General features: G+C 41.9%; 2 protein-coding genes across 2 annotated transcripts; one reads left to right on the top strand and one right to left on the bottom strand.

Moving 5' to 3' along the window:
* Positions 1-2805: 2805 nt before the first annotated feature.
* LOC135074423 (zinc finger protein 300-like) lies at positions 2806-9367 on the top strand. Its single transcript, XM_063968711.1, has 7 exons — positions 2806-3195; positions 3281-3635; positions 3889-4131; positions 5096-5294; positions 5827-5916; positions 6563-6709; positions 7527-9367. The coding sequence occupies exons 1-7, from the start codon at positions 3067-3069 to the stop codon at positions 7663-7665; spliced, it is 1302 nt and encodes a 433-aa protein (XP_063824781.1). The 5' UTR covers positions 2806-3066; the 3' UTR covers positions 7666-9367.
* Positions 9359-18853, bottom strand: LOC135074424 (coiled-coil domain-containing protein 40). The gene is made up of 19 exons (XM_063968712.1): positions 18549-18853; positions 18242-18360; positions 17702-17840; positions 16958-17044; positions 16711-16843; positions 16275-16432; positions 15972-16085; positions 15756-15886; positions 15487-15629; positions 15209-15309; positions 14953-15135; positions 14545-14790; positions 13993-14161; positions 13333-13541; positions 12379-12498; positions 12212-12307; positions 11523-11726; positions 10488-10646; positions 9359-9777 (listed from the first exon to the last, which is right to left on the bottom strand). The coding sequence occupies exons 1-19, from the start codon at positions 18723-18725 to the stop codon at positions 9439-9441; spliced, it is 3027 nt and encodes a 1008-aa protein (XP_063824782.1). The 5' UTR covers positions 18726-18853; the 3' UTR covers positions 9359-9438.
* Between the last annotated feature and the right edge of the window lie 6 nt (positions 18854-18859).

Here is an 18859-nt window from a genome sequence, read left to right on the forward strand (position 1 = left end):
CCAGTCGATATTATTGCAAAGATCATTTTAATGCGAGTACCTACCTAAAGACAAAACACCTACCATTGTATATTTTTCATTACAAATTTTTTATAAAGTATTTTAGTGACATTTTATTTGAAACAGTAGACAAAAAATAGAGAAACAAAACACGAGGCACGCACGCAGATGGGTTACTTTAAAAGTAAATTGAATCCTTTTAAACTTTAAAGACAATAAGACAATACTAAAAACTCTCTACCTACTTTAGCCCTTGTTATTGACTATGTTTTATGGTGGTAAAATAATGTTGTCGCTTCTTTGAGTTATCGATAAAAATCTATACGAACAAAATGTATTAACACATACTTTTCATTCTTGTGACAATCCGCCTGTAGAAGTCAAAGAGATAATAATACTCTAGAATAGAGTTATCGTCATCATCATCGTCATCTCAGCCACAGGACGTCCACTGCTGAACATAGCCTCCTTCAATAACTTCCACATAATATCGCACAGTTGGTAGAGGCCTGCATCCAGCGCCTCCCTGCTATCTTTATCAGGTCGTCGGTCCACCTTGTGGGTGGACGTCCTACGCTGTGTTTTCCGGTACGTGGCCTCCACTCCCGAACCTTTCTGCCTGGGGCAGAGCTGCGGCAGGTTATACAGAAAACTAAGGAAGGAGTATAACTTGCCACTATGCTTGACATTCGTGGAATATGAGAAGAAGGCCTTCGATTCGATCGAAACTTGGGCAGTGCTGCAGTCTCTCCAGCGGTGCTATATTAATTATCGCTACCGTTGCTGACGATATTGTGGTCATGGCACTCATGGCAGAGTTGCTGGAAGACCTCGGCACAATGCTCAAAGTCCTTAATCGAATATATCGGAACAGGTAGGCATTCGGATGAATACGAACAAAATGAAGCTTATGTCGAACTGCGCCCTACTCAGTTTCGTTTCGGAGCTTGATTCTCGAGATTGTTGACAAGTATTGTCTACCTTAGACAAACGATTAATATAGCGAATAGCCCGACGGATTAGCAAGCTGAAATGGCAATGGGCAGCTAGGGCACGTAGCGTAGTACGCCGAATAGAGTTATCTGCAATAGAAATAAAGACGAGAGATACGAAGATTCAAGTAGAACAGAAAAAGAAAGACGTAACAGACTCAAACTATAAAAATCAGGAAAAACGTTGACGACCCTCGATAGAGTTAGAAACCAGTTTTAACTGTGACAAAACAGACTGTACCTTACTTCCGATTCATGATCGTACACTGATTCCATAGAAAGTTACAAAGTGTATACTAATAACTTTTTAAAGTGAACAAAAAAAATCATCAAGCCCGATGGACTGATCTTTGTGTCAGATGTTTATGGTGGTAGTACTACTGACACATATATTTTTGATACTACCTTGTATAGTTCACATCTTTGACTTAAATAAATTTTAGCTGAGATCCAACTTGCACAACAGTTTTGGTTTCCTCCAATAGCACGCTACTTCGGTACAAGCGGGATCTTCACTACGTCTATACATATAACCTTAAAACCAATTAATGCCATTGTATGTTTGCATTCTTCATTGCTTGCTGCACAAACTCCGCATTCCAGATTTTCCAATTTATTCGTTATCTTCAGCACAAACAAATGTACAATGATATGCCGTAGCTCTAACTTTGTGTTCAGGTGTAGTAACTCTTGTTTTTACTGTACACTGCGGATATAGTCTTTTCAAATGAACTTACCCTACGAGTATTACATTATGTCCATAATTCGATAGTTGGATAGTTAGTCTATAACACGACTGGACGTGATCGTCCAACTCTGTAAAAATAAAATATTAAGACATAACGTTGCTAAATTATTGATGGGTATTATTTTTTATCGATAACCCACAGCAATCTGACTGACAGCACTAGTACTTTTAAACTAGATAGAACTTTTATAATCTACCTCAAATACTACAAAAAGCGTAAATACTAAATACTCAATTATTTATTGCATCCATAATAATAGGTTCATTTACCTTGCAAGTTTTAGCACTTGGATTTCTGCAATAATATAGGTACTTTGCATGTTTTCTGAAAGTATCCGCAACCATAAGTAAATCTACTTTCGGAAGATTATTTGGTTGGCATCAGATACGGTTAATATAAATAAAAAATGTATCGAAATGAACGAAAATAAGTTTACAGAGCGCAGCTAGCACCCGCGCCGCCCGTCCGTCGTTGCCCAACGAGCGGTGTGACGTCATCGCCCGTATTCCAGGGGTGCTATCAGTTTTCGCGCGTTCCCATATTGATTTGCTTATAAAATATTCAATTTTCGTGATATCAACAAAATTTTTTCACAGTTAGTCTTATTTTAGCTTAAAGTTTTTGTTAGGGCTGAAAAAGGGGAATAAATTTTGATTTACATCTTCCTCATTGCGCACATTTAAAATAAAGTTTGTTTACACTTTGACAGCAATAGACTGACATGCAAGGTGACATGTCAATGAAGTTTTCAGTTACTGTTGCCATTAAAAGAAATTAGTACCATTAGTTTTCCGCAACATGGCGAGGGTTTTTATGTTCCTGGTCAGGCTATACGATGGTAGCGCCCCCCTGTCATTGAGTTTGGTGGGACAGTTCAGCGTGGGTCATCTATACTACTCATTTGTACCTATAATACTCTGGTATTATTGAGCTTCGGTCTTCTATCATTAAGCTTTTGAAAAATCTGATAGGCAGCATAGTCCTTTTATTTTCAGCTGGTTCTCTCTTGAAGAAGCGAATTAAAAACTTCAAAACGTCATTCATGTCAATGTCAAATTCACAAATTGTAACTGACATTTCGCCACATAAACATGAAAAAATTAGCGTTTTCTTTGTTTTAAACAAATTATACGGTCAATTTGTTAGCATTAATACAAATATTAAAATTAAGAATATCCCCAGAAAATACAGGATATGACTCGAATGCTATTTATTTCGTAAAAACTATGGATTTTGTGGATTTCGCATGAAGTAACCTTGGTCGCAAGATTTTTACTAGCTATTGTTTTAAATGTACAAGTTCATGATGAATTACTAATTTTACAATGGATATTATACTACCAGTGTGTCGAGTGTGCCTCTCGACTGAGGCTAGCAAAGATATTTTTGACTTAAAATCGCAACGAAGTGATAAGACCTGCTCTGAAATTGTATTGTTTTGTCTTGGTATTCAGGTACATACTTGTTTAAAATGTTTTGCCAAAGTTTTCTAATAGTATATTAATAATAAATAAATATATTTGTTATTTTTGCTTTCAGGTGGACAATGATACAAAAGTCAGTACTAAGTTGTGTTTGAAATGCTTTAGGAAAATAGTCTCTTTCTACAATTTTAAGTTGCTGGCTCACAAAAATGACGAGTATTTAAAGAATTTGGACCCTAACACTCATATAAAAAAAGAAACGTTGGATGAAGGCTTAAAGGATGAAAGTGTATCTTGTGACAGTGATGTGAATGAAATTGTTGATGCCGAAATTAAGTTAGAACCTGACCCCGTGAAGGACGAAGATGTCCCAGAGGAGTGTCAGTCAGACGACGAGCTTCTGAGCGTGATCAAGAAAATTAAATATGAATACATTCCAGCAGACAATGGAACCGAAACCAAAGAAAATGGTTTGTATTGTTTAGAATATTATCCACACTACATTTTTAATAATTGGTATTAAAGTGGCAATAGAGGTAATGTTGTAACAAACAAATTCCACCAATAAATAGTACCACATTTCCTTTTTGGTCCAAATGCTGGCTGAGAATGTCATAATTATGCAACTATATTTAATTTTTTTTACCTAAATAAATAAATAATAAAAGTGTAATTTTATTAACTGAAAATACATAATGTAAAGTATTCTAATTATTATTTCAGAGAACCTCAAAACCAAGAAAGGGAAGAAAGGCAAAGAAAAATCCAAAACTCATATCTGTGATGAATGCGGCAAAAGTGTGAAGGACCTAAAGGCGCACATGCAACAGCACGAGCCCAAAGAGAACCGGAAGAGGGTGCCGTGCACCTTGTGCGATAAAACCTTCTCAACACATAATGCGAGATACAAACACAAGAGAAACAAACATCTTGGAATTAAAATATCTTGTCCTATTTGTAATAAAGGTATGTAGCTGCTAATGTTTCAATAAAAAAATAGACTTCCAAAAATACACCTAGAAGAGTCCTTACTTTGACTGCATTGTTTCAGCAACTAGCCTTCTCATTATTTTCTTTATAGATCATGTATTGTACAGATGGGTTCATTTTATGACTGTGACAGAAGGTTGTCAGGTTGCGTCAACACTGGGCATTGTCCCATCCCATATCACTCCTGAAGCAGTGGTAAGGTTTGTCGGGAAGACGGGATTGTCCATAGTTCAACCCCTAAGGTGGTAAAACGGGGTCCACGGGTACAAGTCGCGGGCGCCCGCTAGTATAAGGCGGGTTTTAGAATCGCGGTGACTGCTCGCTGATCGTCTGCGCTGAAAGATCAATATGTATGTAATTGAAGGGAACGTTCCTGAGTGACGCTGATCGCTCGGCGCCGACGCTTCATACATTTCGGCTGTCAGCGCTGACGGTCAGCGTGCGTCAGCTTGACTCTAAAACCAGCCTAATACAGGGTGGAATTTTGTAGGAGGGAAAGTTATCTTAATACTGTAAATAGAAAATTTTACTGAAAGAAAACATTCCTTTATTTTTGAAAAGAAAGAGAACTGCATTCAAAGATTTTCGAAAATTCTCTACCATACCATACAATTTCCTGTTCATAATTGAAATAATTTATGATTTCATAGTTTTCCTTTCATTTGATTTATCAAGTTATTAGAGAGATTTCATCCTTATTTATACTTAACCCTTACGATCGATGCAATAGAAATACAGGGTGTAATTTTTAACAGATTTTAGTTGGATCGAATCCCGTGTGTGGCAAGCCAATTTTTCGAAATCTTTGAATGCAGTTCTATTTCTTTTCAAAAATAAAGGAATGTTCTGTTTGAGAAAAAACTTCTATCTACAATATTAAGAGTACTTTCCCTCCAAAATTCCACCCTGTATATTCAATAGTCTTTCTGTTCTCTTCCAGCGGTGATCAACATCAAGCAGCACACGCTGCAGATGCACAAAGTGTCGGAGCTGCGTTACGAGTGCGTTCCGTGCGGGCGCCGCTTCATCTCGCCGTCGGCGCGCGACGCGCACCAGACCGTGCACACCAAGGACCGGCCGCACGCCTGCGACCAGTGCGACAAGCGATTCCGGAGCAAGCTCAGCTTGGTGCAGCACAAGTGAGTACATTTCCTTATCTCCATTTCGTATTATTTTATTACACCTTACCACAAAAAGTTAAACACGTTGAACACCATAGGGATGTTTCCTGGGTAAAAAAGCAAGAGTTTTAATTAGTCCGTCAGTTAGCTTATCAAAAACTACTCGACACGTATTTTTCACTTTTTAAAACTAATGAAAATGTAAAGAGATAAAGCGTGCCAAAGTTCTAAAGAAAAGGCCCGTGACGTCAGTGAGTGCGTAAAAGTGCAGCACTTTGTGACGTCGCGCGGAACTTCAACGCACTATAACTTTGTAATTATTTGTTTGATTGACAATTAAAAATATACGTTTTAAAATTGACGGACTAAACATTTTTTTTTAGGAAACTAGCCTATTGCCATTAAGTATGAAGTTTAAATTTTCTATATCTCTTAACTTAAATAAAATTGAAAAGAAAGCAAGATAAACTGTTTATTTCACAATAAATTATGTACCAGAGTACATTCTCTAATTTATGTATGTAAAGTAAGTTTTAAAACTCTGTTTCAGGCGACAAGTCCACGATAAAGAGAAGACTCACTTGTGCCAGTTTTGTTCTAAAAGCTTTTTCAAGAAATATCATCTTCAAGTTCATTTACGGTGAGATATTATATTCTTAGGCTGTTAGCATTATAAAAATAATGAGATAAAATAAAAATAACAACGATTCATAGCGTTAGTAAAAGCTTATGCTGATGTTAGATCTTATTTCTAAATCGGACTTCGTCCTACTGAGCATGTGGCCGATCAGTGGACAATCCCCACTATCAAATATTTCAGTAGGTAGCTGTGGCAGCTGCCCCGTACTCTGTGCAGTAATGATGCACTCTTTTTGCGCATGATAGCTTCTAAGCTATCTACGCCCGCCAAAGCAAACATCGCAGTCCAGACGCACTACAACTACTGTGTCAATGTTGTCCTAACTCCTTTATGCGCAATTGTCAAGCGGTCGCATTCTGCCAAATTCGCAAATTGCCAAATTCGCAAAATGTCAAATACGCAAATTGTCAAATTCGCAAAATGACAAGTTTTAAAAATGTCCAGTTGTTTAGGTGTAATAATAAAAGTCAAGTAATTAATTGGCAGAACTTTTAAACATTATAATGTTAAGGTTTTTTAAAATATGAAAGCATAAAACCGTCATATAAAGACATTTTTTTGCGAATTTGACAATTTGCGAATTTGGCAGATTGCGACCGCTTGACAATTTGCGCATAAAGGTCCTAACTAGCGACTTTCGCCGCAGCTCGCACACAAAGGAGAAGCCGTACGAGTGCAAGCAGTGCGGCAAGTCGTTCTCGTCGTCCACCATCCTCAAGAACCACTCCTACACGCACGCGGCAGAGAAGACCTTCCGCTGCACGCTCTGCGACATGAGCTTCGTGCGCTCGGGGTGAGTTGTCTATGGGGAATCATTTATCACAGGGGTGGCCAACTTGATAAGACATAAGATCTACTGTTTACTAACGAAACCCAGGGCGATCTAACTCTTACATACTTCTTGAAATCTTAAATGGAACAGCATAGTTTAGTACACAATCATGTATAGTATTTTTTGCCTTGCCACGATCGACTGGACTAATATTCGCGATCGACCGGTTGGCCACCCCTGATTTATCAGGTCATTTAGGCTGAGCCTAAACGAGCGTAATTTACGACGCGTTTTTTGAGTCTACACAAATGCTCTGTATGAAACTATGAACTTCACAACTACGCCAAATGTGTTGGGACTTAAACGTTTATTGTGCTACGGAAATTACGCTCGTTTGTCATCAGCCATTCTCCACTGCAGGCATATCATACTCTCCAAATGGACGATTTAAATACATTCCCCACGCTGATCAGACGACTTGAGATTCCTCATGTTCGCTTATATTTCCCTTATTCGTCTCTTACGACATACGGGACGAGTGAGTCTGCTATTCTACTGGCTAAGCTAGCTAACTGCCTGTTTACCACTTTATTTATTATTTTAATATTCCTGTTAACCCCTTTGGATACGTTAAATATGTTTACGTTACGAATGGGTTCTAAAACTTCTAAAAAATAGTCCAGTGGCATTTCTCAGTTGGACACCGACTATTGTCGTTTCCGTCTGGCTTATAGAAATTAAAGTACACATTAAAGTAAACGTTTTAAACATAATTTATTATAATAATCTAAAATAAAAGAGTAACAATCGGCCAAATAACTCGACAATAACCCCGCAGATACCTCCGCGCACACATGCTCAGCCACACTCGAGAGAAGCGGTATCCCTGCAACTACTGCGGCATGAAGTTCCACCGCTCCGACCACCGCAAGCGACACGAGTTCACGGCGCACGAGAAACACTTGGCCTCCACGTGATATACGACTCTAAACCCACGAGCGCAGGGCACAAAGTCGCGTGGGATAAACAGCCAGGTTCACTCGAGCAAAACACGGTGTCCACGTTAAATACGACTTTAAACAGACTCGCGCAAGGTACAAAGTCGCATGGAATAAACAAGTAAAAGGTTTACTGGAGCACAAAGCACGGCCTCCACGTGATATCGAACTCTAAACAGACGAGCGCAGGGTACAAAGTTGCGTGCGATAAGCAAGAACCAAACGTTCTCCAAGCCCAAACCACAGTGTCCACGCGATATCCAACTCTAAAACGACAAGCGCGTGGTACAATTTCGCTTGGCAGAACCAGGCGCACTAAACCACTTCTACGTAATATCAAACTCTAATATGACCAGCCCAAAGCTTTTTTTTTGCGTGCAGTAAAAAAAAATATGACGAGAGATCACTGTTGGTGTTGTAACATGAAATACACGCATTCGTGTCTTTCGTTCGTTTCAGCCGAAAGACGTCCACTGCTGGACAAAGGCCTCCCCCAAGGATTTCCACAAAGACCGGTCCTGCGCCGCTTGCATCCAGGTACTTCCCGCGACCTTCACCAGATCGTCGGTCCACCTAGTGGGAGGCCTGCCCACGCTACGTCTTCCAGCTCGTGGTCGCCACTCAAGAACTTTCCTGCCCCAGCGGCCATCAGCTCTTCGAGCTATGTGCCCCGCCCACTGCCACTTGATTTTAGCGATTCTGCGGGCTATGTCAGTCACTCTGGTTCTCCTACGGATCTCCTCATTTCTGATTCGATCACGCAGGGAAACTCCGAGCATAGCACGCTCCATCGCTCTTTGGGTGACCTTGAGCCTTCTTATGAGGCCCATAGTAAGCGACCACGTCTCAGAGCCATACACCATCACTGGCAACACACACTGGTCAAACACTTTTGACTTGAGACACTGCGGTATTTCGGACGTGAGAATTTCGCGAAGCTTCCCGAACGCTGCCCAGCCGAGTTGGATTCGACGATTAACCTCTTTCTCGAAGTTGGACCTACCTAACTGGACTGTTTGTCCCAGGTATACATAATTGTCAACAACTTCGAGTATAGTGTCTCCAACCTTCAGAGGAGTGGGTACAACACGGGCATTTGACATAATTTTTGTCTTGTCCATGTTCATTTTAAGACCCACTTGTTGAGAGGCTCTACTGAGGCCATCGAGCATTGTGTTTAGGTCCTCCACGGTCTCAGCCATGACTACGATATCGTCCGCGAAACGAAGGTGGGTGATATACTCGCCGTTGATATTTATGCCGAATCCGCTCCAGTCCAGAAGCTTGAAAACATCTTCCAGGGCGGTGGTGAACAGTTTCGGAGATATGACATCTCCCTGTCTCACCCCTCGCTGCAACTGGATAGGTTTCGAGTTCTGTTCGTGTCTTTAGATAGGTATAATTTAATATTTTATAGTATATTTTGTTTTGCTATATTAGCAAACAATACCCTGGTTATTTATTTTAAAAATTGACGAATCCATTAGGTTAGTATGGAATCAGGGTTATAAAATGTACTATGACCGGGCACACTATGAATTTTATCAATTTGCTTTCTAAAAATGGAATGGGGTAAATCTTTGTCAAATTATTTTTAATTTGTTATATTTTTAGCTATTGTACAAATATTAGTTATTTATTTAGAAAAATGGTTATTTAAATAAATTCTATATTATGTTGATTACAAATTTTATTTCGCTACTGAACACACACTATAGAAAAACATAAATTACGGAGAAAAAATATATCAAATTACGGGCACTCCAGTGGCTTTTCGGCCACATTTGAGTCTTCGTCTTCTTCCAAAATGCTCATCTGTGAACACTCGCCAGCTTCCTCTGTGAGTCTGGGCGAGCTATCGGGCGAGTGGATATTCAAAGTATTCATGATGCTCTCAAACTTGTCTCCCAAGTAAGGGTACTCCTTTTGTAAGGTCTCGACTATGAACTTCAGGCGGTCGTTGAGGGCCCGGGCCTGATTGTATTCTGTAAGCACGGCCGATTTAGGCTTCTTCACCTTGACCGACTGGCGTTTGATGGCGGTGGCCAGCTCGTTGCCCAGACGTTGGCTTCGCACGACGCGCTCTAGCAACTGAAATGTTAAAGGGGTTTATCGTTTCGTCGCCTGTTGCTTAGTTAGGGTAATGGCATCCAAATATCGAAAGAGAATTCGCGTTACATGATAGTTTCACTTGGCAAAAACAGCGAGATTGATCATTCTTAATGATGGTTAATTAGTTACATTTTGCTTTTTAGTGTGTATCTAAATTCTATGAAAAATACTATAATTAATAATTATAGAATTACACTATGGAGCGGAAAAAGTGCATAAAACAATTAATTTGCATCTCCAGGAAAATAAATTGTTGGTATAGATCATTTTATCCACGAAGACGCGCCCCACCAATTTTTGCCCGAGCAGTCCGAGCGTCATTATTGTAGTGTGCGTGTGCACTCATGTATAATTTAGCGTGTAGGGAATTAGGGATAACACTCTAACATTAGTGGAACAATGGTGAGGGCGCGTCTTCGTGGATGAAACGATCTATAATGAGGGCTATCGTTTTAGCGCTCACCAGTTAGCGCCACTGTAGAGTAAGGTTCTGTCACTTGCTAGTAGCGAAGACAGTGGCACCAACTGGTGAGCGCTAAAGAGGTAGGAGGACTAACGCATTTGCACTTATCAAGATGGCGCCACTGTAGAGTAAGGTCCTGTCAATCGCCAAGGGTGCCAACTGTTAAGTATAAAAACGATAGCCCTCATTGAGTTGAAATCTTCCACTGTGTATGTTGTTTTGTTACCCATTGTTTCTGGCGCTCTGCGTCACGGCACTCGTGCAGCAGGCTGGCAATATTTTCCTCGAGCTGCGCGTTGGTGACCGCGGTGTCCGTCACCTCGCGTTCTAGCCGCGCCTGCTCTTGCTGCAGATGCTCCATGTGGGTTTTGGCTTCGGCCAAGTCCTGGGAACAGTGTACCCCTACATACTGTGGCTCATCTTGGTGAATGAAATGGATTGGATTGGTCATTCAAGCATGTCATTTTTCGTGTCAGTAATATTAACCTAATATTGTTAGTGAGCTTATTAGGAGTAGCGACACAGCGAACACACCGCATCTCTGCGGCGGAGACGTCGCGGATGCGCAACGTTTCTGCCTAGAGTTTTCGCCTCGTGTTCGCCGCGCACCCGTGACGTCATTGCCGCGGAGACGCGGTGTGTTCGCCGCGTCGCCGCTCTACTTTGAAACCGCTTGCAATCCGCCAGTGTGGCAAGACCCTAACGATGAACTTAAGCCTACCGCATAATAGGCCACAAAAGGTATCCTTTAATTTGATCCGCAGCGTTCGTTTACCACAGAAAAGGCCAGGTCTTCGGCCACAAAGTCAGAAGGTAGCATGTCGTCGTGATAGAAAAATACACGCAATTTCACTATTTCTTCAATTTCATTCCCAACCTTGGTGACCCTCGCGACGTCAGCTCTAGCCAGGCGCAGCTTGTGATGGTAAACCGACTCCGAGGTCTGCCCCAAGGCGCCGTGGGCTTTTTCCACAGCAGCGGCCGCGCGGGTCTTCTCCATGGCTGTCTCACGCCGCGTCACGTACAAGGCCAGATCTTTGGCCACACTCAGAAGATAGCTCTCTTCGTCATAGAAGCATACATGCATTTTAGTTTCAAACCTTGGTAACTCTCGCGACGTCACCTCTAGCCAGGCGCAGCTTGTGATGGTACACCGACTGCGCCACGTACAAGGCCAGATGTTTGGCCACACTCAGAAGGTAGAATCTCATCGTGATAGAAGAATACACTCAATTCTTTATTATGATTTTTTTTTTCAAACCTTGGTTACTCTTGCGACGTCAGCTCTAGCTAGTCGCAGCTTGTGATGGTACACCGACTGCGAGGTTTGCCCGGAGGCGCCGTGGGCTTTTTCCACAGCAGCGGCCGCGCGGGTCTTCTCCATGGCTGTCTCACGCCGCGTCACGTACAAAGCCAGATCTTCGGCCAGCTTCTCGCCGGTACGGCGGAGTTGCTCGCGACGTACCTAGAAAAGTTCATGAATTTATACTACTATTGTAATAAGGACCAATATCAATGATGATGCAACTGTCAGGAGAACTAAAGAAGCTCAATATAGTGTCATACAGTGCTGCAGTCCCTTTTGTCCCTATGTCTGAGAGTCCTCCGCCTGGACATGAGCTCCCCTGGCCTACCTGGAAATTTTTAAATAGACTTCGGACGCAGGTCGGCCGTAGTAAGGACAATCTGTTCAGGTGGGGATTCTTAGATGGCTCAAACTTTGAGTGCAGGTGTGGTTTTGTTCCCCAGTCGACGAAGCACATGATGTCGGTGCCCTGCGTGCCCAAACAACTACACGCAAGAAGATTTAATGAAGGCTGACGCTGTGTAGGTTTGTTGTCGACACGACAAGAAGAAGAAGTGCTGCAGTATAAATTCAAGACCGCTGACCCTTGCAAGGGATTCAACATTATGCGGCGTGGTGTAGTTTGGTGAGTATGGTTTGCTCACCTCCATTCGATGAATCTCGTTGCGCATTTGCCCAATTTCACCTGCCGCCGACTTGGCGTTGTGAATATTTTTCTTCAGTTCCACCGCTAATATTCCCTAAAATTAACGATAGATTTAATTATTATCATTCAGATACTTGATTAATGGTGTTGCTGAATGTAAAATACCTTTCTCTGCCAAATCAGTGCTTCTCGTTGAACACGATCCAAATCTTGTGTGAGGTTCACTTTTTCTTTATCCATGTTCTCAATCTCCTCTTCCAATTGAATTATTTGCGTCTCCGAATCCTGAAAGAAACGGAAAACTTTTTACCAACTTTTTACCAACGTTTTACCAACGTCGAATAGAACGCAAATGAGTTTCAGTTCTATCCATAATCAATGAAATGGAAAGTTCCTTCAATAAGGGACTTAAATTGTTGCTGATGTTGTCCTCTGTGCATTAGCCCAGAAATCACGCGAGCGCCCTCTAACAAGCTATCAAGTGAAGCAACAGAATCACCTTATGCGTGCTCTCCAATATAAGACCTCGACGTTCTCTCTCTTTCAATCAGTACCAAGATGAAGCAGCAGAATTACCGAACGTACCTTCAAATTAGCGACGTATTCGTGCGTAATAGCCTGCGTGGACCTCTGCGCGTTTTCGTTGCGTTCCGTCGCATCCTTGCGCGTGCGCTCCAAGACTTCCAGGCGGCCGCGCAGACAGCGCTCTACTCACCCGCGCCCCGTCAACCGTGGTCCTTGACTTTGCCTAGTAGTTTTCATGGCGCGTGCGCTCTCTTTCAAGCATTCACGCAGCAGAATTATCTTACTCACCCTCATTATTATAACTATCTTCAGAACTATTTTACTTACCTTCAAATTAGCGACGTATTCGTGCGTAATAGCCTGCGTGGACCTCTGCGCGTTTTCGTTGCGTTCCGTCGCATCCTTGCGCATGCGCTCCAAGACTTCCAGGCGGCCGCGCAGACAGCGCTGTACTCGCCCGCGCTCCGTCAACCGTGGCCCTTGACTTTCCCTAGTAGTTTTCATGGCGCGTGCGCTCTCTTTCAAGCATTCACGCAGCAGAATTATCTTACTCACCCTCATTATTATAACTATCTTCAGAACTATTTTACTTACCTTCAAATTAGCGACGTATTCGTGCGTAATAGCCTGCGTGGACCTCTGCGCGTTTTCGTTGCGTTCCGTCGCATCCTTGCGCGTGCGCTCCAAGACTTCCAGGCGGCCGCGTAGCGAGCGCAGACAGCGCTCCACGCGCCCGCGCTCCGTCAACACGTTCTCGCACTCGGCCTGGATGCGCATCGTCTTCTGCTCGCAGATTTGGATCTCTGAAGGGGTAAGATACATAATATAAAGCCCGGTCTGTGAGCACGTAGAATTTTATGCGGCATGTTAAACGTTTCGTACAGAGACTTATACTACTATTGAGACTTTGGTAGATTGGAATCGAGGTTTTTGGGCGATTATGCAGTGCACGGGATCCAAACCTTTTCCGATATCTTGATCCGAAACTTACGAAAGAAACCGCTCTATTAATTAAATTGGGATATAAGCTTGATGACGAGGTCACTTTGACCCCATGGATTCAGTGCACAGGCTGTTTATTCACAGACGTCTCACTAGACTGATGAACTGACGATGTCATTCTGACAGTAGGCGTACAGCACTTGACTCTGACCTATCATTGGCAGAATCGCTGCGTGGCGCTCTACGCGTTTCCGCGAGACAATCCATCAAAAAAACACGATCTGATTTTGAGTGATATGAAAAAGGTCTCACGTTTGTTGATGAGGTTGATATCAGCGATAATCTTCTGGTGGTGCGCGGTGAGCTTGACGACGTGGCCCTGCAGCCGCAGCCACTCGTGCTGCATGCCCTCGGTGCGCTCGCGCAGGCTCTTGATCTGCTGCTCCAACTCCTCGATGCGCCGCTCTTGAGGGGATTTCATCTAGAAGTAACAGGTCTTTGTAGAGCGTATCAGATCTCAACATTAAAAGAAGGTACCTACATGTAGGTACTATTAATGTAGTATTGAATGAAATACTTGTGAAGGCACATCAAGCCGTCTTCACCCAAATGGCCCCATTTAGACACTTCTAACGACTAATAAGACGCCAGGATCGGTAATAGGTCCTGGCGTCTCTCCTATGTAAGTACATAGGAGAGCAATTACTTTGAGGTCAATTTATCTCGATAAAAGTCTTTATAGAGGATTTCAACCTACTCAAAAAATATACAATTTGCGAAATATTTTTCAAGGAACGACTGCAAATGTTCTTTGTAGTCATAACATTATAATCCTAATAGAGTCATAATCGTAGTAAAACTTACATCGAAAATCTCCTTGAGAGCGTTGAACTTCTTGATGATGATGTCCAACTCCCTCTGCTTCCTGGTCACCAGCAGCGCCTTCTGGTCGTACTTCTCCTGCAGCTGGTCGATTTCCTTCTCCCTCTGGCGGACCTTGGCCAGGTTCTCCTCGAGGATAAGGTTGTTGCGCGCCTGCTTGCTGCGGTGGACTTCTATGTCCAACATCACTTTGGCGTGTTGATTCTCCATAGCCATTAGGGATATTTCCTGATGGAATCGATAAAAACCAAATAAATATTGGACGATACTGGATCAAGGTTTCTATCAAGCATATTGATAAATCGTGGTCATTTAGCTTAATTGAATTAGCAGCAGGTTATGAAGTCAGTATGTGAGATTAGTTGTTATGCGGATCCTGAAAAATCATACCTGTTTCCTAGACATTTCCCTCATCTTCTTGATCCCGTTGGCCATAGACTCCACGGCCTTGTCATTTAGCAGACACTCCTGGAGATTCGTAAGGATCTCATTCTCCAATTTAAGTCTGTACTCTGTCTTACGATCGACCTCTTTGTCCGTGCTCTTCAGTATATTGAGCATTGTTTGGTTCTCCTGTAATTTTTATCAATAGTTTAGCAAAATTGACAGTATCTTATTCAAAGGGCTGTGAAATAATTAAACTTACCGATTTGATCATTTCTTGGTCTCTTTCAGTCATTTCAATGGATTCGCCTAGTTCACCGATCTGAGTTTCTAGAGTCGTTCTTTTTGTATCTTCTGTATCATCTGTATGTTTCGCAAAATAAAACTTAGTTAATTTATAGTACATATTTTATATCTGATTCCATCCTGTTCGATCGACCAGTTGCACAACATTATGTATATGGCAGCACACAATCATGTGTGCAGAAACCCATTGGTTTCTTGGTTGGTATTTAATGATAAGATGGGTCATATACTTACACAGCTTGGTGGCGTGTTCGATGTCGTAGATGAGTTTGTCCTTGTTCATGGCAAGCTCCTTGCCGCGGTTCATCTCCTCCATCACCACCTTCTTCGTGATCTCCAGGTTGTTCAGCAAAGTACGGTAGTTCTCTTGTAGTATTCTACGGGACATTACAGTACGTAAGTCGCAAGAGTATTTACCTCAGATTAAAATTAGCTAGAATTCTAGGTATACAATCTTATACCAAAATTGAGCTACTTAATCCGATCAATTTTGTACAACTTACTTGTAATCGTCTCTTACAGAATCGTATACTTTGTCCCGCTGTTGTATATTCACCAACACAGAGTTCCAGAGGCTCACCAGCCTTTTCTTATCCAGTTCCAAGTCTTCCAGCTCCGCAGCGTATGCTGTCACCTAGAAATTGTCATAACGATCGAATATTATTTAGAAGGGTTTGACGATTACGGAAATATTTGGAATACCTAAGTATTGTAGGTACCTTATCATTCACTTTCTCCATCTCGACGTTTTTGATTTCCAGCTGTTTTTGGAACATTTCCAGCTTCGACTCCAACTTCCATACTTCATTGCTGAGACCGTAAATGATCATATCCTGGAAAAAAAACGTCATCATTAAAGAATTTCATGTTTACCTATTTCTTAGCGCCTACTTATGTCCAAACTCATTGGACTGCCTAAGTGTGGATCACCTTGGGCTGATCATGAGCATCTAATGCCTATGCCACTTAGTCCAGTTGTGAACTAACCTGGTCCGATGATGCCCCATCTATACTATCCTTACCAGTTGCCTCTTCTCGTCAGCTAACGCGCGTTTCTCAGCTCGCATCTTGTCGGACATGCGCTGGCTGACGGTGAGGTCCGACTCCGTCTCCTCGCGCCATTCTTCCAGCTGGCGGCATAGGGTTGTGAGAGCTTCCAGCTCTTCGGTGGCTTCGCTTTCTGGTGAGTGGAAATGAGAAATATCTTAGATATCTGCCCTGCTAAGCTAGTTTTTCAGCCAAAGTCCTAAGGTGTAGTTAGCTATCATATTGTCTTTCTCGAATGGAATTTTGAATGTCAAGGACATTTTTAAAACTTTTGATAAGAAGGAGGGTGGACCACAAGCTATACATATTTATGTAAGCAGAAAAGGAGATCGTGGTTACCGAGGTGGTAAGTGTTAATAATATGACTCTATTGAACTATTGTGCGTGGGTAGAATAGTTGTTACTGCATACCTGTAACAATGTCCTGCTCCAGCTTTTCTTTGGCGCGCTTGTATTTCTCGTTAGCCTCGCGCGCTCTCTCTTCCGCGGCCTGCCTGTCCTTCGTCTTTTGGGTCAGTGTGGTTTCATATTCGCCTATCAACGCCTAAAATAACAACGAAACTAATTTGTACTCTAAAATACATAACCCGATGGATAGGTCTTTTTATAAAAAAAGTACATGATAAAATTTTAGTAATAAGTTTTATGACAATCTCACCCTTTGTGCATTAGTGTCGTGATCGCTGCGGTATATGGCTTCCAGATCTCTATCATAGCCCAGTTTACTAAGACGGAGTTCTTCTTTCTGCAATGAGATTTTATTTTAAACGGTCCTTAACCAACTCGATGGGTGCCGGGAATAAAGCCACAATCGACAAAACACAATTTTACAGGAGAAGAGATTTAGTGTCAATTTTGAATAAATCTAAACTACGAGGCGTAGCAAAACGGTTTGTATATCAAACAATGTGCTTAAGGTTATAGTTCTTAGAATATACTTTAAAAAAGGTAGAAATACATAAGTATTGCCGCTTCATACATTGAAAGTCGGTTCCGTAAGAGTCCATTGTGGTTTTATTCCGGTAAAAAGTGTGCAATTAATCAAACAGCAATAGTGTATTGCAGCCTCAGGCGCTGATCTGAAGGATACAGTAATAGCCGTTTGCTTGTAGAAGATTTAAATAAAAGTTTTAACATTGTATATGGCACGATTATTCCGGTCAACAAATTTTAAATGATGAATGTGAATAACGATTCAATATCCATAGTGCTTTTGGTAAATCAGGCAGTTTCAAAGATAAAATTCTGAAAAAAATTCAAAAGGTGTATAGGGACTCGCAGTTTACTAAAATCACTTAATCGGAAAACTGCTGCTATGGCTATTGCGGCTTTATTCCAGGCACCCATCGAACTGATGCCTTCCTAGTTCCGAATGTACTCTTTGAATATGATAAACGTTTACCAGATTCAGTATCTCCTCCTCAGCGATCTGGTTCTCCTTCTCGAGAAAGTGCTTGAGGGTCATCTGGAAGCGCTGCATGAGCGGGTGTGTGGACTCCAGCACCGCCGGCATGGCGCCGATGTCGCGCTTGCTGCGCCATCTTTGGAAGAATTCAAATTCAATTTCAGTTAAACACTGCAACTTTTACTATTTAAAGGCATGCACGTCGGGTTGCACACTCACGTAATGTAGTTTTTAAAGCTTTTATCTCTCTATCTAGTTAACTGTAATTCAAGTTCAATTGACGCAGATCATCATATCGTTTAAAAACGATAGCGTTATCATCATGACGTTGCCTTAATACTTTGACTGAGGTCCTTAAATGTGATAGGTTACCCAGACTTTTATTATTTGTAAAAGAATGGAGAAAAAAAGGACAAGAAAATAATAATAAATTAAGTTTAGTGAGTGTACCCGCATGTACTTACTGTGCTACCGTGATCAAAATTTTAAGTCTAGCGCCATGGCATAAAGTTAAACTCTGATAACTCAACTACATACTCATCAAACACCTCCCGTCCGGCCTTCTTGCACCGGCACTGGTCCACCGGGCACGCACAGCACTTGCAGATGCCGTCTTCGAACTGAGGCTCGTCATTGCATTCGCAAACGTGGGGCTCCTACAACAAAAGTTATTAATTATGAAGCTAAAATTATATTGAAATTTATTTATTCATTTATTGCACCTTTAAAGGCTATTGTCGCAGACCAGATTTCGTCTGAAACTTGGAACAATTTATTCAGATGCCCAGACTGTTTTTTAGGTTGAGAATGGTTATTTTTATCCCTACCGACTGTTAAAACTTACATGCGGAAATATGATCTTCTCATTCTTGAAGAGCAGACAGGTCTCCTCGTGTACTACGATCTCGTGCTCATCTCTGGGACACACGCAGCTTGGCGACAGCAGCGGTGAGGAGCTGGAACTGTCGTCTGTGCACGGGCACTGCTGGTACGACCCACCAGACCTGGTTGACTCTGACATTGTTCACAACTTTTTTAAAGAAATTCACGTAAACATCTACAAAATTGCGCGTCCTTTCAAAACTCAGCTTTGTTTGTTGCTAGGCAACCGTTTATCTTTTTAATTAGCGTCAAGTGAGATTGTCATGTAAACAG

Source organism: Ostrinia nubilalis, chromosome 9 (assembly GCF_963855985.1).
Source record: "Ostrinia nubilalis chromosome 9, ilOstNubi1.1, whole genome shotgun sequence".
Taxonomy (NCBI): domain Eukaryota; kingdom Metazoa; phylum Arthropoda; class Insecta; order Lepidoptera; family Crambidae; genus Ostrinia; species Ostrinia nubilalis.

Coding starts and splice junctions, on each gene's coding strand:
- LOC135074424 (XM_063968712.1), bottom strand. CDS start 18,725: ATGTCAGAGTCAACCAGGTCTGGTGGGTCGTACCAGCAGTGCCCGTGC. Junction 17,045..17,701: donor AGGAGGAGATACTGAATCTG/GTAAACGTTTAT, acceptor ATCTCATTGCAG/AAAGAAGAACTCCGTCTTAG. Junction 16,086..16,274: donor CTGACGAGAAGAGGCAACTG/GTAAGGATAGTA, acceptor TTTTTTTTCCAG/GATATGATCATTTACGGTCT.
- LOC135074423 (XM_063968711.1), top strand. CDS start 3,067: ATGGATATTATACTACCAGTGTGTCGAGTGTGCCTCTCGACTGAGGCT. Junction 3,196..3,280: donor TGTTTTGTCTTGGTATTCAG/GTACATACTTGT, acceptor TTTTGCTTTCAG/GTGGACAATGATACAAAAGT. Junction 5,917..6,562: donor CATCTTCAAGTTCATTTACG/GTGAGATATTAT, acceptor CTTTCGCCGCAG/CTCGCACACAAAGGAGAAGC.